At 48.5% G+C, this 21,658-nt stretch overlaps 1 protein-coding gene across 1 annotated transcript in view; it reads right to left on the bottom strand.

Moving 5' to 3' along the window:
• LOC306975017 (myosin-6-like) overlaps positions 1-21,415 on the bottom strand; it is a gene marked incomplete at its 5' end in the record, with an annotated part of 37,849 nt that extends 16,434 nt beyond the window's left edge. The window contains 7 exons of the mRNA XM_079572436.1: positions 1,510-1,929; positions 4,286-4,581; positions 14,839-15,148; positions 16,528-16,854; positions 17,283-17,647; positions 18,145-20,599; positions 21,242-21,415. Of these exons, the coding sequence (XP_079428562.1) occupies positions 1,510-1,929; positions 4,286-4,581; positions 14,839-15,148; positions 16,528-16,854; positions 17,283-17,647; positions 18,145-20,599; positions 21,242-21,415 (4,347 nt within the window). The remainder of the gene's footprint in view (positions 1-1,509; positions 1,930-4,285; positions 4,582-14,838; positions 15,149-16,527; positions 16,855-17,282; positions 17,648-18,144; positions 20,600-21,241) is intronic.
• Between the last annotated feature and the right edge of the window lie 243 nt (positions 21,416-21,658).

Here is a 21,658-nt window from a genome sequence, read left to right as displayed (position 1 = left end):
AATCAACGTGTGGTACGAGTCCGCCAGCACCTAAAACATGTACAACATAGATAAATATTACTTTTAAGACTAATCAACGTGTGGTACGAGTCCGCCAGCACCTAAAACATGTACAACATAGATAAATATTACTTTTAAGACTAATCAACGTGTGGTACGAGTCCGCCAGCACATAAAACATGTACAACATAGATAAATATTACTTTTAAGACTAATCAACGTGTGGTACGAGTCCGCCAGCACATAAAACATGTACAACATAGATAAATATTACTTTTAAGACGAATCAACGTGTGGTACGAGTCCGCCAGCACATTAAACATGTACAACATTCAACATATATAACATTTAAGACTAATAAACCTCTGTTTTCACTCCACCAGCACCTAAAACATTAATAAAGTCATGTTTTTTTATCATTTTACATGACTCCACATCCTCCGTGCTTCAGCATGTGGAAACTGTGGTGAAGCGTGGCTGCGGTGGGGTTGTGTTGGGTGTGTGGGTGGAGTCAGGTGTGTGGGTGGGGTCGGACCTTATCGAAGCTCCACTGCCTCTTATCAGGTGCGGTGGCCGTGGTGTTGGACCTCAGTGTGTGGGATTGTGTTGGATGTGTGGGTGGGGTCAGGTGTGTGGGTGGAGTCAGATGTGTGGGTGGGGTCAGGTGTGTGGGTGGGGTCAGGTGTGTGGGTGGGGTCAGGTGTGTGGGTGGAGTCAGGTGTGTGGGTGGGGTCAGGTGTGTGGGTGGGGTCAGGTGTGTGGGTGGAGTCAGGTGTGTGGGTGGTGTCAGGTGTGTGGGTGGGGTCAGGTGTGTGGGTGGAGTCAGGTGTGTGGGTGGGGTCATGTGTGTGGGTGGAGTCAGGTGTGTGGGTGGGGTCAGGTGTGTGGGTGGGGTCAGGTGTGTGGGTGGAGTCAGGTGTGTGGGTGGGGTCATGTGTGTGGGTGGAGTCAGGTGTGTGGGTGGGGTCAGGTGTGTGGGTGGGGTCATGTGTGTGGGTGGAGTCAGGTGTGTGGGTGGAGTCAGGTGTGTGGGTGGAGTCAGGTGTGTGGGTGGAGTCAGGTGTGTGGGTGGAGTCAGGTGTGTGGGTGGGGTCAGGTGTGTGGGTGGGGTCAGGTGTGTGGGTGGAGTCAGGTGTGTGGGTGGGGTCATGTGTGTGGGTGGGGTCAGGTGTGTGGGTGGGGTCAGGTGTGTGGGTGGAGTCAGGTGTGTGGGTGGGGTCATGTGTGTGGGTGGAGTCAGGTGTGTGGGTGGAGTCAGGTGTGTGGGTGGGGTCATGTGTGTGGGTGGAGTCAGGTGTGTGGGTGGGGTCAGGTGTGTGGGTGGGGTCAGGTGTGTGGGTGGAGTCAGGTGTGTGGGTGGGGTCAGGTGTGTGGGTGGAGTCAGGTGTGTGGGTGGGGTCAGGTGTGTGGGTGGAGTCAGGTGTGTGGGTGGAGTCAGGTGTGTGGGTGGTGTCAGGTGTGTGGGTGGAGTCAGGTGTGTGGGTGGTGTCAGGTGTGTGCTTGGCTGACCTTATCGAAGCTCCTCTGCTTCTTGTCGAGCGCGGCGGCCGCGGCGTTAGACCGCTCCAGGTCTACCATGAGGTCCTCGATCTCGCTCTGGAGCCGAGCCTTAGTCTTGTCTAGGGAGCAGGTCTTGGCGTTGGCGGCCTCCACGGCCTCCTCCGCCTCCTGCAGCCTCTGCACCAGCTTCTTCTTGGCCTCCTCCAGCTCCTCGGCGCGTTGTAGTCCCTCCGTCTCGAAGCGGCTCCTCCACTGCAGCGCATCGGCATTGGATTTGGACAGGAGCCTCTGCAGCTGAGCGCGCGCCTCCTGCTCCTCCTCCAGCTGCTCCCGGAGGAGGTCAGAGTCATGACGTGACGACTGCACAGCGTGAGCCAGAGACGCTTTAGCCTTGGACTCCTCTTCCAGCTGCCGCCGCAGCTCCTCGATCTGAGAGAAGATCAGAACAAGGTCAGAACTTTAACTCCTCCATCTGAGACGAGATCAGAACAAGGGCAGAACTTTAACTCCTCCATCTGAGACGAGATCAGAACAAGGTCAGAACTTTAACTCTTCCATCTGAGACGAGATCAGAACAAGGTCAGAACTTTAACTCTTCCATCTGAGACGAGATCAGAACAAGGTCAGAACTTTATCTCCTCCATCTGAGACGAGATCAGCACAAGGTCTGAACTTTAACATCTCCATCTGAGACGAGATCAGAACAAGGTCAGAACTTTAACTTCTCCATCTGAGACGAGATCAGAACAAGGTCAGAACTTTAACTTCTCCATCTGAGACGAGATCAGCACAAGGTCAGAACTTTAACATCTCCATCTGAGACAAGATCAGCACAAGGTCAGAACTTTAACATCTCCATCTGAGACGAAATCAGAACAAGGTCAGAACTTTAACTTCTCCATCTGAGACGAGATCAGCACAAGGTCAGAACTTTAACATCTCCATCTGAGACGAGATCAGAACAAGGTCAGAACTTTAACTCCTCCATCTGAGACAAGATCAGCACAAGGTCAGAACTTTAACATCTCCATCTGAGACGAAATCAGAACAAGGTCAGAACTTTAACTTCTCCATCTGAGACAAGATCAGAACAAGGTCAGAACTTTAACTCCTCCATCTGAGACGAGATCAGCACAAGGTCAGAACTTTAACATCTCCATCTGAGACGAGATCAGAACAAGGGCAGAACTTTAACTCCTCCATCTGAGACGAAATCAGAACAAGGTCAGAACTTTAACATCTCCATCTGAGACGAGATCAGCACAAGGTCAGAACTTTAACTCCTCCATCTGAGACGAGATCAGCACAAGGTCAGAACTTTAACTCCTCCATCTGAGACGAGATCAGCACAAGGTCAGAACTTTAACTCCTCCATCTGAGACGAGATCAGAACAAGGTCAGAACTTTAACTTCTCCATCTGAGACGAGATCAGAACAAGGTCAGAACTTTAACATCTCCATCTGAGACGAGATCAGCACAAGGTCAGAACTTTAACTCCTCCATCTGAGACGAGATCAGAACAAGGTCAGAACTTTAACTCCTCCATCTGAGACGAAATCAGAACAAGGGCAGAACTTTAACTTCTCCATCTGAGACGAGATCAGCACAAGGTCAGAACTTTAACTTTCCATCTGAGACGAGATCAGAACAAGGGCAGAACTTTAACTTTCCATCTGAGACGAGATCAGAACAAGGGCAGAACTTTAACTTTCCATCTGAGACGAGATCAGAACAAGGGCAGAACTTTAACTTTCCATCTGAGACGAGATCAGAACAAGGTCAGAACTTTAACATCTCCATCTGAGACGAGATCAGAACAAGGGCAGAACTTTAACTTCTCCATCTGAGACGAGATCAGCACAAGGTCAGAACTTTAACATCTCCATCTGAGACGAGATCAGAACAAGGTCAGAACTTTAACTCCTCCATCTGAGACGAGATCAGAACAAGGTCAGAACTTTAACTCCTGCATCTGAGACGAGATCAAAACTTTTTTTTGTTGGTACCTGAGAAAAGAAACAATTCTTTCCCCCAAATAAACAAATAGGCCAGTTTTAGCTCTGGTTCAGTCTGGTGTAGTCTGGTTTAGGCAGGTTTAGTCAGGTTTAGTCTGGTGTAGTCTGGTGTAGTCTGGTGTAGTCTGGTGTAGTCTGGTTTAGTCTGGTTTAGTCTGGTTTAGTCAGGTTTAGTCTGGTTTAGTCTGGTGTAGTCTGGTTTAGTCTGGTTTAGCCTGGTAAACCCGCTCTGACCTGCTGGCTGTAGGAGTTCTTGGCCCTCGTCATCTGGCTGAGCAGACTGTCGCGCTCTTCGCTGTGGCGGCTGAGCTCGGTGTAGTCTGGTTTAGTCTGGTTTAGTCTGGTTTAGTCTGGTTCAGTCCGGTTCAGTCCGGTTTAGCCTGGTTAACCCGCTCTGACCTGCTGGCTGTAGGAGTTCTTGGCCCTCGTCATCTGGCTGAGCAGACTGTCGCGCTCTTCGCTGTGGCGGCTGAGCTCGGTGTAGTCTGGTGTAGTCTGGTTTAGTCTGGTTTAGTCTGGTGTAGTCTGGGTTAGTCTGGTTTAGTCTGGTTCAGTCCGGTTCAGTCCGGTTTAGCCTGGTTAACCCGCTCTGACCTGCTGGCTGTAGGAGTTCTTGGCCCTCGTCATCTGGCTGAGCAGACTGTCGCGCTCTTCGCTGTGGCGGCTGAGCTCGGTGTAGTCTGGTTTAGTCTGGTTTAGTCTGGTTCAGTCCGGTTTAGCCTGGTTTAGTCTGGTTCAGTCCGGTTTAGCCTGGTTAACCCGCTCTGACCTGCTGGCTGTAGGAGTTCTTGGCCCTCGTCATCTGGCTGAGCAGACTGTCGCGCTCTTCGCTGTGGCGGCTGAGCTCGGTGTTGTCGGTGCTCAGTTTGGCGTTGGCGCTCTGGGCGTCGCACAGCGCCCTCTGGCTTTCCTCCAGGCGGCTGCGCAGCTCGTGGGCGGAGTCTTCGGCAGCGCGGGCGGTTTTCTCTGCGTTGGATTTGGCCCGAACCACGGCCTCCAGGTTGGAGCAGACGTCGTCCAGCTCCACTCGTAGCTCCGCCTTCTCCTTCTCCAGCTTCTGCTTCACTGAAGAAGAAGAAGAAGAAGAAGAAGAAGAAGAAGAAGAAGAAGAAGAAGAAGAAGAAGAAGAAGAAGAAGAAACTTTATTTATATAACACCTCTCACAGATAAAATCACAAAGTGTTTCACAGAGAATCACAGAAAACATTACATAGACTGCAACGACATCCGCCTTATTTACACGACTCATTTTCAGCTCACACAATACATCACAACAAAACACTAGAGACCAGAGCACTGGGACGTCATCTGCAGACCCTGACAGTGTAAAAGGGGCAAAGCACGATCATCGGAGCCGGGGTCAATTTGGTTCTTTCACCACAAATGCTTTCACACAACCACTAACTATGAGTGAAAAAAACTTTTTGCAATAAACCTTTGAGCCCAACTGTACCTCTCTGCAGGTTTAGTTCTCACCTCTCTGCAGGTTTAGTTCTTAGTTCTCACCTCTCTGCAGGTTTAGTTCTTAGTTCTCACCTCTCTGCAGGTTTAGTTCTTAGTTCTCACCTCTCTGCAGGTTTAGTTCCTAGTTCTCTCCTCTCTGCAGGTTTAGTTCTTAGTTCTCACCTCTCTGCAGGTTTAGTTCTTAGTTCTCACCTCTCTACAGGTTTAGTTCCTAGTTCTCACCTCTCTGCAGGTTTAGTTCTCACCTCTCTGCAGGTTTAGTTCTTAGTTCTCACCTCTCTGCAGGTTTAGTTCCTAGTTCTCTCCTCTCTGCAGGTTTAGTTCTTAGTTCTCACCTCTCTGCAGGTTTAGTTCTTAGTTCTCACCTCTCTGCAGGTTTAGTTCCTAGTTCTCACCTCTCTACAGGTTTAGTTCTCACCTCTCTGCAGGTTTAGTTCTTAGTTCTCACCTCTCTGCAGGTTTAGTTCCTAGTTCTCACCTCTCTACAGGTTTAGTTCTCACCTCTCTGCAGGTTTAGTTCTTAGTTCTCACCTCTCTGCAGGTTTAGTTCCTAGTTCTCACCTCTCTGCAGGTTTAGTTCTCACCTCTCTGCAGGTTTAGTTCTCACCTCTCTGCAGGTTTAGTTCCTAGTTCTCACCTCTCTGCAGGTTTAGTTCTCACCTCTCTGCAGGTTTAGTTCCTAGTTCTCACCTCTCTGCAGGTTTAGTTCTCACCTCTCTGCAGGTTTAGTTCTTAGTTCTCACCTCTCTGCAGGTTTAGTTCCTAGTTCTCACCTCTCTACAGGTTTAGTTCTCACCTCTCTGCAGGTTTAGTTCCTAGTTCTCACCTCTCTGCAGGTTTAGTTCTTAGTTTTCACCTCTCTGCAGGTTTAGTTCTCACCTCTCTGCAGGTTTAGTTCTCACCTCTCTGCAGGTTTAGTTCCTAGTTCTCACCTCTCTGCAGGTTTAGTTCTCACCTCTCTGCAGGTTTAGTTCCTAGTTCTCACCTCTCTGCAGGTTTAGTTCTCACCTCTCTGCAGGTTTAGTTCTCACCTCTCTGCAGGTTTAGTTCCTAGTTCTCACCTCTCTGCAGGTTTAGTTCCTAGTTCTCACCTCTCTGCAGGTTTAGTTCTCACCTCTCTGCAGGTTTAGTTCCTAGTTCTCACCTCTCTGCAGGTTTAGTTCCTAGTTCTCACCTCTCTGCAGGTTTAGTTCTCACCTCTCTGCAGGTTTGGTTCTCACCTCTCTACAGGTTTAGTTCTCACCTCTCTGCAGGTTTAGTTCCTAGTTCTCACCTCTCTGCAGGTTTAGTTCTCACCTCTCTGCAGGTTTAGTTCCTAGTTCTCACCTCTCTGCAGGTTTAGTTCTCACCTCTCTGCAGGTTTAGTTCCTAGTTCTCACCTCTCTGCAGGTTTAGTTCCTAGTTCTCACCTCTCTGCAGGTTTAGTTCCTAGTTCTCACCTCTCTGCAGGTTTAGTTCTCACCTCTCTGCAGGTTTAGTTCTTAGTTCTCACCTCTCTGCAGGTTTAGTTCTCACCTCTCTGCAGGTTTAGTTCCTAGTTCTCACCTCTCTGCAGGTTTAGTTCCTAGTTCTTACCTCTCTGCAGGTTTAGTTCCTAGTTCTCACCTCTCTGCAGGTTTAGTTCTCACCTCTCTGCAGGTTTAGTTCCTAGTTCTCACCTCTCTGCAGGTTTAGTTCCTAGTTCTTACCTCTCTGCAGGTTTAGTTCCTAGTTCTCACCTCTCTGCAGGTTTAGTTCTCACCTCTCTGCAGGTTTAGTTCCTAGTTCTTACCTCTCTGCAGGTTTAGTTCCTAGTTCTCTCCTCTCTGCAGGTTTAGTTCTCACCTCTCTGCAGGTTTAGTTCTTAGTTCTCACCTCTCTGCAGGTTTAGTTCTTAGTTCTCACCTCTCTGCAGGTTTAGTTCTCACCTCTCTGCAGGTTTAGTTCTTAGTTCTCACCTCTCTGCAGGTTTAGTTCCTAGTTCTCACCTCTCTACAGGTTTAGTTCTCACCTCTCTACAGGTTTAGTTCTTAGTTCTCACCTCTCTACAGGTTTAGTTCTCACCTCTCTACAGGTTTAGTTCTTAGTTCTCACCTCTCTGCAGGTTTAGTTCTTAGTTCTCACCTCTCTGCAGGTTTAGTTCTTAGTTCTCACCTCTCTGCAGGTTTAGTTCCTAGTTCTCACCTCTCTACAGGTTTAGTTCCTAGTTCTCACCTCTCTGCAGGTTTAGTTCTCACCTCTCTGCAGGTTTAGTTCCTAGTTCTCACCTCTCTGCAGGTTTAGTTCCTAGTTCTCACCTCTCTGCAGGTTTAGTTCTTAGTTCTCACCTCTCTGCAGGTTTAGTTCCTAGTTTTCACCTCTCTGCAGGTTTAGTTCCTAGTTTTCACCTCTCTGCAGGTTTAGTTCCTAGTTCTCACCTCTCTACAGGTTTAGTTCCTAGTTCTCACCTCTCTGCAGGTTTAGTTCCTAGTTCTCACCTCTCTGCAGGTTTAGTTCTCACCTCTCTGTAGGCTTAGTTCTCACCTCTCTGCAGGTTTAGTTCCTAGTTCTCACCTCTCTGCAGGTTTAGTTCCTAGTTCTCACCTCTCTGCAGGTTTAGTTCTCACCTCTCTGCAGGTTTAGTTCTTAGTTCTCACCTCTCTACAGGCTTAGTTCTTAGTTCTCACCTCTCTGCAGGTTTAGTTCTTAGTTCTCACCTCTCTGCAGGTTTAGTTCCTAGTTCTCACCTCTCTACAGGTTTAGTTCCTAGTTCTCACCTCTCTGCAGGTTTAGTTCCTAGTTCTCACCTCTCTGCAGGTTTAGTTCTTAGTTCTCACCTCTCTGCAGGTTTAGTTCTCACCTCTCTGCAGGTTTAGTTCCTAGTTCTCACCTCTCTACAGGTTTAGTTCTTAGTTCTCACCTCTCTGCAGGTTTAGTTCTCACCTCTCTGCAGGTTTAGTTCCTAGTTCTCACCTCTCTGCAGGTTTAGTTCCTAGTTCTCACCTCTCTGCAGGTTTAGTTCCTAGTTCTCACCTCTCTGCAGGTTTAGTTCCTAGTTCTCACCTCTCTGCAGGTTTAGTTCTCACCTCTCTGCAGGTTTAGTTCCTAGTTCTCACCTCTCTGCAGGTTTAGTTCCTAGTTCTCACCTCTCTGCAGGTTTAGTTCCTAGTTCTCACCTCTCTGCAGGTTTAGTTCTCACCTCTCTGCAGGTTTAGTTCTTAGTTCTCACCTCTCTGCAGGTTTAGTTCCTAGTTCTCACCTCTCTACAGGTTTAGTTCTCACCTCTCTGCAGGTTTAGTTCCTAGTTCTTACCTCTCTGCAGGTTTAGTTCCTAGTTCTTACCTCTCTGCAGGTTTAGTTCCTAGTTCTCACCTCTCTGCAGGTTTAGTTCTCACCTCTCTGCAGGTTTAGTTCTCACCTCTCTGCAGGTTTAGTTCTCACCTCTCTGCAGGTTTAGTTCTTAGTTCTCACCTCTCTACAGGTTTAGTTCTTAGTTCTCACCTCTCTGCAGGTTTAGTTCTCACCTCTCTGCAGGTTTAGTTCCTAGTTCTCACCTCTCTGCAGGTTTAGTTCCTAGTTCTCACCTCTCTACAGGTTTAGTTCTTAGTTCTCACCTCTCTGCAGGTTTAGTTCTCACCTCTCTGCAGGTTTAGTTCCTAGTTCTCACCTCTCTGCAGGTTTAGTTCCTAGTTCTCACCTCTCTGCAGGTTTAGTTCCTAGTTCTCACCTCTCTGCAGGTTTAGTTCCTAGTTCTCACCTCTCTGCAGGTTTAGTTCTTAGTTCTCACCTCTCTGCAGGTTTAGTTCCTAGTTCTCACCTCTCTGCAGGTTTAGTTCCTAGTTCTCACCTCTCTGCAGGTTTAGTTCTCACCTCTCTGGAGGCTTAGTTCCTAGTTCTCACCTCTCTGCAGGTTTAGTTCTTAGTTCTCACCTCTCTGCAGGTTTAGTTCCTAGTTCTTACCTCTCTGCAGGTTTAGTTCCTAGTTCTCACCTCTCTGCAGGTTTAGTTCTTACCTCTCTGCAGGTTTAGTTCCTAGTTCTCACCTCTCTGCAGGTTTAGTTCCTAGTTCTCACCTCTCTGCAGGGTTAGTTCCTAGTTCTCACCTCTCTGCAGGTTTAGTTCCTAGTTCTCACCTCTCTGCAGGTTTAGTTCCTAGTTCTCACCTCTCTACAGGTTTAGTTCTCACCTCTCTGCAGGTTTAGTTCCTAGTTCTCACCTCTCTACAGGGTTAGTTCTCACCTCTCTGCAGGTTTAGTTCTCACCTCTCTGCAGGTTTAGTTCTCACCTCTCTGCAGGTTTAGTTCTCACCTCTCTGCAGGTTTAGTTCCTAGTTCTCACCTCTCTGCAGGTTTAGTTCCTAGTTCTTACCTCTCTGCAGGTTTAGTTCCTAGTTCTTACCTCTCTGCAGGTTTAGTTCTTAGTTCTCACCTCTCTGCAGGTTTAGTTCTTAGTTCTCACCTCTCTGCAGGTTTAGTTCCTAGTTCTTACCTCTCTGCAGGTTTAGTTCCTAGTTCTCACCTCTCTGCAGGTTTAGTTCTCACCTCTCTGCAGGTTTAGTTCCTAGTTCTCACCTCTCTGCAGGTTTAGTTCCTAGTTCTCACCTCTCTGCAGGTTTAGTTCTCACCTCTCTGCAGGTTTAGTTCTTATTTCTCACCTCTCTGCAGGTTTAGTTCCTAGTTTTCACCTCTCTGCAGGTTTAGTTCCTAGTTCTTACCTCTCTGCAGGTTTAGTTCCTAGTTCTCACCTCTCTGCAGGTTTAGTTCTCACCTCTCTGCAGGTTTAGTTCCTAGTTCTCACCTCTCTGCAGGTTTAGTTCCTAGTTCTCACCTCTCTGCAGGTTTAGTTCTCACCTCTCTGCAGGTTTAGTTCTTAGTTCTCACCTCTCTGCAGGTTTAGTTCTCACCTCTCTGCAGGTTTAGTTCCTAGTTTTCACCTCTCTGCAGGTTTAGTTCCTAGTTCTCACCTCTCTGCAGGTTTAGTTCTCACCTCTCTGCAGGTTTAGTTCTCACCTCTCTGCAGGTTTAGTTCCTAGTTCTCACCTCTCTGCAGGTTTAGTTCTCACCTCTCTGCAGGTTTAGTTCTCACCTCTCTGCAGGTTTAGTTCCTAGTTCTCACCTCTCTGCAGGTTTAGTTCTCACCTCTCTGCAGGTTTAGTTCTCACCTCTCTGCAGGTTTAGTTCCTAGTTCTCACCTCTCTGCAGGTTTAGTTCCTAGTTCTCACCTCTCTGCAGGTTTAGTTCTTAGTTCTCACCTCTCTGCAGGTTTAGTTCCTAGTTCTCACCTCTCTACAGGTTTAGTTCTCACCTCTCTACAGGTTTAGTTCTTAGTTCTCACCTCTCTACAGGTTTAGTTCTTAGTTCTCACCTCTCTGCAGGTTTAGTTCCTAGTTCTCACCTCTCTGCAGGTTTAGTTCTTAGTTCTCACCTCTCTGCAGGTTTAGTTCCTAGTTCTCACCTCTCTACAGGTTTAGTTCTCACCTCTCTACAGGTTTAGTTCTTAGTTCTCACCTCTCTGCAGGTTTAGTTCTTAGTTCTCACCTCTCTGCAGGTTTAGTTCTTAGTTCTCACCTCTCTGCAGGTTTAGTTCCTAGTTCTCACCTCTCTACAGGTTTAGTTCTCACCTCTCTACAGGTTTAGTTCTTAGTTCTCACCTCTCTGCAGGTTTAGTTCTTAGTTCTCACCTCTCTGCAGGTTTAGTTCTTAGTTCTCACCTCTCTACAGGTTTAGTTCTCACCTCTCTGCAGGTTTAGTTCTCACCTCTCTGCAGGTTTAGTTCCTAGTTCTCACCTCTCTGCAGGTTTAGTTCTTAGTTCTCACCTCTCTGCAGGTTTAGTTCTTAGTTCTCACCTCTCTGCAGGTTTAGTTCCTAGTTCTCACCTCTCTGCAGGTTTAGTTCTTAGTTCTCACCTCTCTACAGGTTTAGTTCTTAGTTCTCACCTCTCTGCAGGTTTAGTTCCTAGTTCTCACCTCTCTGCAGGTTTAGTTCTTAGTTCTCACCTCTCTACAGGTTTAGTTCTTAGTTCTCACCTCTCTGCAGGTTTAGTTCCTAGTTCTCACCTCTCTGCAGGTTTAGTTCCTAGTTCTCACCTCTCTACAGGTTTAGTTCTCACCTCTCTACAGGTTTAGTTCTTAGTTCTCACCTCTCTGCAGGTTTAGTTCTTAGTTCTCACCTCTCTGCAGGTTTAGTTCTTAGTTCTCACCTCTCTACAGGTTTAGTTCTCACCTCTCTGCAGGTTTAGTTCCTAGTTCTCACCTCTCTGCAAGTTTAGTTCTTAGTTCTCACCTCTCTGCAGGTTTAGTTCTTAGTTCTCACCTCTCTACAGGTTTAGTTCTCACCTCTCTGTAGGCTTAGTTCTCACCTCTCTGCAGGTTTAGTTCCTAGTTCTCACCTCTCTGCAAGTTTAGTTCTTAGTTCTCACCTCTCTGCAGGTTTAGTTCTTAGTTCTCACCTCTCTGCAGGTTTAGTTCCTAGTTCTCACCTCTCTGCAGGTTTAGTTCTTAGTTCTCACCTCTCTGCAGGTTTAGTTCCTAGTTCTCACCTCTCTGCAGGTTTAGTTCCTAGTTCTCACCTCTCTGCAAGTTTAGTTCTTAGTTCTCACCTCTCTGCAGGTTTAGTTCTTAGTTCTCACCTCTCTGCAGGTTTAGTTCTTAGTTCTCACCTCTCTGCAAGTTTAGTTCCTAGTTCTCACCTCTCTGCAGGTTTAGTTCTTAGTTCTCACCTCTCTGCAGGTTTAGTTCTTAGTTCTCACCTCTCTGCAGGTTTAGTTCCTAGTTCTCACCTCTCTGCAGGTTTAGTTCCTAGTTCTCACCTCTCTGCAGGTTTAGTTCCTAGTTCTCACCTCTCTGCAAGTTTAGTTCTTAGTTCTCACCTCTCTGCAGGTTTAGTTCTTAGTTCTCACCTCTCTGCAGGTTTAGTTCTTAGTTCTCACCTCTCTGCAAGTTTAGTTCCTAGTTCTCACCTCTCTGCAGGTTTAGTTCTTAGTTCTCACCTCTCTGCAGGTTTAGTTCTTAGTTCTCACCTCTCTGCAGGTTTAGTTCCTAGTTCTCACCTCTCTGCAGGTTTAGTTCCTAGTTCTCACCTCTCTGCAGGTTTAGTTCCTAGTTCTCACCTCTCTGCAAGTTTAGTTCTTAGTTCTCACCTCTCTGCAGGTTTAGTTCTTAGTTCTCACCTCTCTGCAGGTTTAGTTCTTAGTTCTCACCTCTCTGCAAGTTTAGTTCCTAGTTCTCACCTCTCTGCAGGTTTAGTTCTTAGTTCTCACCTCTCTGCAGGTTTAGTTCTCACCTCTCTGCAGGTTTAGTTCCTAGTTCTCACCTCTCTGCAGGTTTAGTTCCTAGTTCTCACCTCTCTGCAGGTTTAGTTCTCACCTCTCTGCAGGTTTAGTTCTCACCTCTCTGCAGGTTTAGTTCTTAGTTCTCACCTCTCTGCAGGTTTAGTTCCTAGTTCTCACCTCTCTGCAGGTTTAGTTCTTAGTTCTCACCTCTCTGCAGGTTTAGTTCCTAGTTCTCACCTCTCTGCAGGTTTAGTTCTTAGTTCTCACCTCTCTGCAGGTTTAGTTCCTAGTTCTCACCTCGCTGCAGGTTTAGTTCTCACCTCTCTACAGGTTTAGTTCTCACCTCTCTGCAGGTTTAGTTCCTAGTTCTTACCTCTCTGCAGGTTTAGTTCCTAGTTCTCACCTCTCTGCAGGTTTAGTTCTCACCTCTTTGCAGGTTTAGTTCCTAGTTCTCACCTCTCTGCAGGTTTAGTTCTCACCTCTTTGCAGGTTTAGTTCCTAGTTCTCACCTCTCTACAGGTTTAGTTCTCACCTCTCTGCAGGTTTAGTTCTTAGTTCTCACCTCTCTACAGGTTTAGTTCCTAGTTCTCACCTCTCTGCAGGTTTAGTTCCTAGTTCTTACCTCTCTGCAGGTTTAGTTCCTAGTTCTCACCTCTCTGCAGGTTTAGTTCTCACCTCTCTGCAGGGTTAGTTCCTAGTTCTCACCTCTCTGCAGGTTTACTTCTCACCTCTCTGCAGGTTTAGTTCTCACCTCTCTACAGGTTTAGTTCTTAGTTCTCACCTCTCTACAGGTTTAGTTCCTAGTTCTCACCTCTCTGCAGGTTTAGTTCCTAGTTCTCACCTCTCTGCAGGTTTAGTTCCTAGTTCTCACCTCTCTACAGGTTTAGTTCCTAGTTCTCACCTCTCTACAGGTTTAGTTCTCACCTCTCTGCAGGTTTAGTTCCTAGTTCTCACCTCTCTGCAGGTTTAGTTCTTAGTTCTCACCTCTCTGCAGGTTTAGTTCCTAGTTCTCACCTCTCTGCAGGTTTAGTTCTCACCTCTCTGCAGGTTTAGTTCCTAGTTCTCACCTCTCTGCAGGTTTAGTTCTTAGTTCTCACCTCTCTGCAGGTTTAGTTCCTAGTTCTCACCTCTCTGCAGGTTTAGTTCTCACCTCTCTGCAGGTTTAGTTCCTAGTTCTCACCTCTCTGCAGGTTTAGTTCCTAGTTCTCACCTCTCTGCAGGTTTAGTTCCTAGTTCTCACCTCTCTGCAGGTTTAGTTCTTAGTTCTCACCTCTCTGCAGGTTTAGTTCCTAGTTCTCACCTCTCTGCAGGTTTAGTTCCTAGTTCTCACCTCTCTGCAGGTTTAGTTCCTAGTTCTCACCTCTCTGCAGGTTTAGTTCCTAGTTCTCACCTCTCTGCAGGGTTAGTTCCTAGTTCTCACCTCTCTGCAGGTTTAGTTCCTAGTTCTCACCTCTCTGCAGGTTTAGTTCCTAGTTCTCACCTCTCTGCAGGTTTAGTTCCTAGTTCTCACCTCTCTGCAGGTTTAGTTCTCACCTCTCTGCAGGTTTAGTTCTCACCTCTCTGCAGGGTTAGTTCCTAGTTCTCACCTCTCTGCAGGTTTAGTTCTCACCTCTCTGCAGGTTTAGTTCTCACCTCTCTGCAGGTTTAGTTCCTAGTTCTCACCTCTCTGCAGGTTTAGTTCTCACCTCTCTGCAGGTTTAGTTCTCACCTCTCTGCAGGGTTAGTTCCTAGTTCTCACCTCTCTGCAGGTTTAGTTCTCACCTCTCTGCAGGTTTAGTTCTCACCTCTCTGCAGGTTTAGTTCCTAGTTCTCACCTCTCTGTAGGTTTAGTTCTCACCTCTCTGCAGGGTTAGTTCCTAGTTCTCACCTCTCTGCAGGTTTAGTTCTTAGTTCTCACCTCTCTGCAGGTTTAGTTCCTAGTTCTCACCTCTCTGCAGGTTTAGTTCCTAGTTCTCACCTCTCTGCAGGTTTAGTTCCTAGTTCTCACCTCTCTGCAGGTTTAGTTCTCACCTCTCTGCAGGTTTAGTTCTCACCTCTCTGCAGGTTTAGTTCCTAGTTCTCACCTCTCTGCAGGTTTAGTTCTTAGTTCTCACCTCTCTGCAGGTTTAGTTCTTAGTTCTCACCTCTCTGCAGGTTTAGTTCCTAGTTCTCACCTCTCTGCAGGTTTAGTTCTTAGTTCTCACCTCTCTGCAGGTTTAGTTCTTAGTTCTCACCTCTCTGCAGGTTTAGTTCTTAGTTCTCACCTCTCTCCAGGTTTAGTTCTCACCTCTCTGCAGGTTTAGTTCTCACCTCTCTGCAGGTTTAGTTCTCACCTCTCTGCAGGTTTAGTTCTCACCTCTCTGCAGGTTTAGTTCTCACCTCTCTGCAGGTTTAGTTCTTAGTTCTCACCTCTCTGCAGGTTTAGTTCTCACCTCTCTGTAGGCTTAGTTCTCACCTCTCTGCAGGGTTAGTTCCTAGTTCTCACCTCTCTACAGGTTTAGTTCTCACCTCTCTGCAGGTTTAGTTCTTAGTTCTCACCTCTCTGCAGGTTTAGTTCCTAGTTCTCACCTCTCTGCAGGTTTAGTTCTCACCTCTCTGCAGGTTTAGTTCTTAGTTCTCACCTCTCTGCAGGTTTAGTTCCTAGTTCTCACCTCTCTGCAGGTTGTCGATGCTCTCGCTCAGCTCGGCCACGGCGTCCGCGTGCTTCTTCCTGAGGCTGGCGGACGTGGCTTCGTTGTGCAGCGTGGTTTCCTCCAGTTCGCGTCGGAGCTTATGAAACTCCGCCTCCCGTTTCTTGGTCATCTCGGCGTGAGCGCTCGTGGCTCCGCCCGCCTGCTCCAGGCGCTCGCTCAGGTCGTCCAGCTCACGGGAAAGGTCCGAGCGCTGCTTCTCCACTTTGGCCCGCGCTGCTCGCTCCGCCTCCAGCTCCTCCTCCAGCTCCTCCAGCCGCGCCTGACTCTCCTGGAACAAATGAGATCCAGACCTTTAGACCTTCAGACCTTCAGACCCTCAGACCCTCAGACCCTCAGACCCTCAGACCCTCAGACCTTTAAACCTTTAGACCTTTAAACCTTTAAACCTTCAGACCCTCAGACCCTCAGACCCTCAGACCTTTAAACCTTTAGACCTTTAAACCTTTAGACCTTTAAACCTTTAAACCTTTAAACCTTTAAACCTTTAAACCTTTAAACCTTTAGACCCTCAGACCTTCAGACCTTCAGACCTTCAGACCCTCAGACCCTCAGACCCTCAGACCCTCACACCTTTAAACCTTTAGACCTTTAAACCTTTAAACCTTTAAACCTTCAGACCCTCAGACCCTCAGACCTTCAGACCTTCAGACCTTCAGACCTTCAGACCCTCAGACCCTCAGACCCTCAGACCCTCACACCTTTAAACCTTTAGACCTTTAAACCTTTAAACCTTTAAACCTTCAGACCCTCAGACCCTCAGACCCTCAGACCCTCAGACCCTCAGACCTTTAAACCTTTAGACCTTTAAACCTTCAGACCCTCAGACCCTCAGACCCTCAGACCCTCAGACCTTTAAACCTTTAGACCTTTAAACCTTCAGACCCTCAGACCCTCAGACCCTCAGACCTTCAGACCCTCAGACCCTCAGACCCTCAGACCCTCAGACCCTCAGACCCTCAGACCTTCAGACCCTCAGACCCTCAGACCCTCAGACCCTCAGACCCTCAGACCCTCAGACCCTCAGACCTTCAGACCCTCAGACCCTCAGACCTTTAAACCTTTAGACCTTTAAACCTTTAGACCTTTAGACCTTCAGACCCTCAGACCCTCAGACCTTTAGACCTTTAGACCTTCAGACGTTTAGACCTGGCTCTCCTGGAAGATACTGCTTGCTTCAGACCTTCAGATCTCCTTGACTCTCTGTTTATCTCCTAAATCTGTTTCCTCTGACTTCTGTAGCTGCTTTATATTTTGGTCTAAACCTGTCATTGAATCACAGACTCCAAATGGTCCAAAATGCAGCTCACAGGAGCCACATCAGTCCTTCTCTTCACTGGCTCCTGTTGCTTTTAGAAATAACTTTATTTAAATATTATTGTTTATTGGATGGACGCCGCCTTCTTCATCTGAATTGTTGTCTTTACCCTGTCAGAGCACAGTGATCCTCAGGGGGCCAGTGTTTGCTCCACCCTCCAAGATCTAATCTATAAATCCCTCTGAACGTTGACTTTCTAGACCTTTAGACCTGGCTCTCCTGGAACAAACGTGTTTCAGACCTTCAGACGCTGATTTTGCCTCGTTCTCTCCTTGAGTTGGACATGTCCGCCTCTCCCTTTGAGCCTCTCTCTGTGACCTGGACCTTCTCACCTTCAGCCTCTTGGACACCTGCGCACTGGCCGCCTGCTCCTGCTCCAGCCGCCCGTTGACCTGGCTGATCTCGAACTCCTTCTTCTTGCTCCTCTCCTCCAGCTGCTGCTTGTCGTTCTCCAGGTCCATGGCGGTCTCCTGCAGGAGCTTCAGGTCTCCCTCCAGCTTGCGCTTGCACCGCTCCACTTCCATGCGCGTCTTCTTCTCCTGCTCCACGGCGCCCTCCAGGTCGTCCACCTGCTGCTCCAGCTTCACCTTGGCTTTGCTCAGAGCGTTGGCTTTGTCCTCCTCGCTTTGGAGGTCGTCCAGGGTCTGCTGCTGCGACTCCTGCAACACGAGAGAGAACTCTGAATCTTCTGCTGCAGAGACTGACATTTGTTCATTAAGTAAATGCTTTTATTTTGTGACATATTAGTCCCAAAGGTTTGGGATATTCTTTCTTATTTTAAGAAACTAGTTATTAGTCGTCTTGTTTTCTTGATTCAGGAGTAATGTCTGTAAAAATGTGTTTGAGTGGAGCCTGTAAAGTGTGGAGTCTGTGGGAGCGACTGAAGGTCAGATGTTGTAAAAGAGTGGAGTGAAAACGGCCCTAAAGTTTAGTCCCTGTGTGTTTCTCCCACAAAGGAAATGACCATATTTGGATTTCAGCGCCATCTCCGTCACAGCCTTTCCTGAACATCGCAGAGAGATTTGGGCTGTTTTTACTCTGACAGAGGTCAAACTAAGATGTTAAGGAGGAACCACAGCACTCGTACCTGCAGAGCCTTCTTCTCCTTGGTGAGCTTGAGGATGGTCTCGTCCTGCGCCGCCATCTCCTCCGTCAGATTCTTGACCTTGTTCTCCGTGGCGTGCTTCTCCTTCTCCACTTTGGCGAGGGTGAGCTCCAGGTCGTCAATATCGCGCTTCAACTCACCGCACTCGTCCTCCAGGCGCCGCTTCTTGGCCGTGAGGTCGGCGTTGATCTCCTCCTCATCCTCCAGCCGCTCGCTCAGCTCCTTCAGCTTGGACTCCAGCTGGATCTTGCTCTTGATGAGCTGCTCGCAGCGCTCCTCAGCGTCGGTCAGCGTGTCCTGCTCTGACTGGATCTGCAGCGCCAGGTCGTTCTTCTCCTGCACCAGCCCTGCAATCAACCAGAGAGAGATCCTACTGAGGAGAAGACCTTTAGGAACAGAGGAATTCTACTGAGAACTAGAGGAACCACAGCTTCTACCAGAGAACTTCTGAAGAGCCTATTGATTAAACAAAGCCGTAACTATGGGAACTGTCTATAAAGATTTCTAGTCTTAGTTTATCGTTCATTTCTCTGGTTCAATTCACATGAAATAAAAACTGTCCCAAAGTTCAGTCATCTCTGCAGCTCATTTGATCTATGGAGACTATATTCAAAAACCTGAGCATGATGTTGGTCCGTAGAATAAGCATAATGTGGCAGGTTTGAGAATCCAATCACTGCTAACCCTTTACAAAATTGTGTCAAACCCATAGATTTGTATCGGCTCCTCCTCCGACCGAAACGTGACCTATAATAACAAAGCGCTGCCTGATGTAGGAGAAAAGTGCTGAATAAATAAGAGACCATTTTCACCTATTTGAAAATGCAGTGAAGATGTTTCTTACCTACAACCTTCTCCTCCAGCTCCTTGCGCCGCGCCTCACACTTCTCCAGCGCCTCTTTCACGCGCTTGAACTCGTCTTTTATATTGGCCATCTCCTTCTCCGCCTCGGCGCTCTTCAGCAGAGGCTTGATCTTAAAGAACAGCTTCATCCAGGGCCAGTTCTTCACGGCCAGGAACGAGCGCAGGTTCCACTGAATGACCATCAGTGCGTCGCGTCGTTCCACCAGCTGCGCGAAGCGTTGGCGCATCAGCAGCGCGCGGGCGTTGGCCTGCAGCCGCGTGATGATGCGTGACAGCTGCTCGTCCCTCATCTCCTCCAGCGTGCCCAGGAGCCCCGCCTTGAAGAACACCTTGGTGTGTCCGAACTTGTACTGGGTGTGGTCGATGTCCAGCGAGCCCAGCAGCTTCTCTGCGCTCTTCTTGCAGTCGATGAACTGGCCCTCGGGGATGGCGGCGGCGTTCAGGATGCGGTAGCGCTGTTTGAAGTCTCCGTACAGGACACGGTTGGGGAAGCCCTTCCTGCAGATGCGGATGCCCTCCAGGACGCCGTTGCAGCGCAGCTGGTGCAGCACCAGACAGTTGTCCATGGCGCCCGGCGTCTTGGACTCGTTGGGGATGAGGCAGCGGACGAAGTGTGGGTGCGTGGTCTTCAGGTTGGTCATCAGCTTGTTCAGGTTTTCTCTGTGAAGCGCTGACACTGTTTGGAAAGATGAGCCTTTCTTTTTGGCGCCTTTCCCGCCTTTGTCGCCTCCGTCGGTGCCGGAGTAGCTAGAGAAGAGCAGACTGAGCAGCTTCAGCGAGGACTTCTGATACAAACCCACCACCGTCTCGTTCAGAGGGTCTTTGTTCTTCACCAGCCAGTTGGTGAGGTTGTAGTCCACGGTGCCAGCGTAATGCACCAGTGCAAAGTGCGCCTCGGCTTTACCTTTGGCGGCGCGCGGCTTCTCGAACATCTTGTTCTTGCCTAGGTGGTTGTCATAGAGCTTGGCCTTGAAGGTCTGGTCGCTGGCCTTGGGGAACATGCACTCCTCCTCTAGGATGGACAGAATGCCCAGCGGCTTCTCGATCAAGTCGATGCAGGCCTGCAGGTCCATGCCGAAGTCGATGAACTCCCAGTCGATGCCCTCCTTCTTGTACTCCTCCTGCTCCAGCACAAACATGTGGTGGTTGAAGAACTGCTGCAGCTTCTCGTTGGTGTAGTTGATGCACAGCTGCTCGAAGGTGTTGTAGTCGAAGATCTCGAAGCCAGCAATGTCCAGCACGCCGATGAAGTACTGCCGGTGCTGCTTGGTGTCCAGGCTGTGGTTAATGCGCACCACCATCCAGTTGAACATCTTCTCGTAGACGGACTTGGCGACTGCGCCGATGGCGTAGGACACCTGGTCCACGCTCTGACCTTTGGTCACGTACTCGTTGCCCACTTTGACACGCGGGTGGCACAGGCCTTTGATGAGGTCGGCCGAGTTCAGGCCCATGAGGAAAGCCGACTTATCGGCGGACTCCGTGCCATCGGGCTCCGCTTGCTCCTCGCGCTGCTTCTGCTTGAACCTCATGTTCCCGTAGTGCATGATGGCGCCCGTCAGCTTATACACAGCTGCTTTCTCATCGGCGGTGAAGCCCAGCACGTCGAAGGCGGAGTCTGTGGCCATCAGCTCCTCGGCATCGTTGATGGACGCCACGGTGACCTCTCCCTGGGACGTGTAGGAGTAGTCGTAGGGGTTGGTGGTGATCAGCAGCTGCTCCAGCAGCTCCGGCCTCTGATTGGACATGATCTGGTAGAAGATGTGGTAGTTCCTCTCGGCTTTGAGCTGGAAGGTGACTCTGGACTTCTCCAACAGGTACGTCTCAATGTCGGCCGACGACAGTTTGCCGCTGGTGCCGAAGTGAATGCGGATGAACTTCCCAAAGCGCGAGGAGTTGTCGTTCCTCGCTGTCTTGGCGTTTCCGAAGGCCTCGAGCGCGGGATTGGCCTGGATGATCTGATCCTCCAGTGTGCCCTTGTTCTGATCCTTCTTCAAGGCTCCGCCCACCGCAGCGATGCTGGCGAAGTACTGAATAACCCGTTTGGTGTTGACAGTCTTGCCAGCTCCGGATTCTCCGGTGATGAGCACAGACTGGTTCTCGCGGTCCGTCAGCATGTATTGATACGCGTTGTCTGAGATGGAGAAGATGTGCGGCGGCGCCTCAGTGCGTTTCTTCCCACGATACGCCGACACCACCTCGGAGTCATACACGGGCAGCCACTTGTACGGGTTCACGGTGACGCAGAAGAGGCCGGAGTAGGTGTAGATCATCCAGGCCGCGTAGCGCTCCTTCAGATTAAACAGCACGGCCGGCTCGTGCAGAAACGTGAACATCGCCATGTCCTCGATCTTATCGAACTTCGGCGGGTTCTGGGGGTGGACCTGCGAGTCTTTGACTGTGCGGACGTCCCCGGACTCCGTCTTCACCGTGGCCTGAGGGAGGGGAGAGTTCAGCCGTCACAGTTTGGATTATTATTATTGTGATTACACTCATTTACATCTCACTCATTTTCATTTAAACTAATTATAATCCAATTAAAACGTTAACAAAAGATTATTTACAGTCGTTCTGAAGACTTTTAATAATAATAATAATAATAATAATAATAATAATAATAATAATAATAATAATAATATTTTATAATAATCTTTTATTTGTGCTTTTACGAACGCTGTTGTCTAAACATTTTTAAAGCTTTACCTTTGCAATTAGCATTTTCCCTCAAAACAGAACTGTCCCAGACTGAGTCAAAGCTAAAGCTTCTGCTGCCGCGCTGTGACATCATCTGCAAACCCCTGTAGGAGGAGTTCAGCTTGGCTCAGTCCCTCCCCTCAGTTAACAGCTACTTTAGATCCAACTCTTGATGCTGTTGGTCCAGGGACGGTATTAAAGGAAGTGACTCATTTACGCTCAAATCAATGATTATTTTTTGCCTCATTTTTTAAAATCTTTTTTCCTATTTTTTTTGCTAATTTCTATTACTAATATGTTCCCTAGTTAACCCCATTTTTTTTATTTTGTTCCTCCACTTTCTCCTCCGTTTATTCCCCTGTTATGACGAGTGCGGTTCAGACCTGCCCGTTCTCGCGGCTCTGGATCGTGGCTTTGACGTATTCCACTTTGTCGTCCGTCACAAAGCACTCGGTCTTAATGTCGAAGGCTCGAGTCTGCGCCTCCAGACGCTCGCGATCCGACTTCCGGAGAAACGGAGCAGCTTTCCCGAACTCAGCCATTAGTGCGTCGCCCATCGCGATCTGAAACAGACAAAGGATCAGGTGTTTCCATCGTGAACTGAAACAAAGGATCAGGTTTTTCCATCGCGATCTGAAACAGACAAAGGATCAGGTTTTTCCATCGTGAACTGAAACAAAGGATCAGGTTTTTCCATCGTGAACTGAAACAAAGGATCAGGTTTTTCCATCGTGAACTGAAACAAAGGGTCAGGTTTTTCCTTCGTGAACTGAAACAAAGGATCAGGTTTTTCCATCGTG

Source organism: Gobius niger, assembly GCF_951799975.1.
Source record: "Gobius niger genome assembly, chromosome: 15".
NCBI lineage: Eukaryota > Metazoa > Chordata > Actinopteri > Gobiiformes > Gobiidae > Gobius > Gobius niger.
Note: the sequence above shows the minus strand (reverse complement) of the source record. Positions and strands in the feature narration are given on the sequence as shown.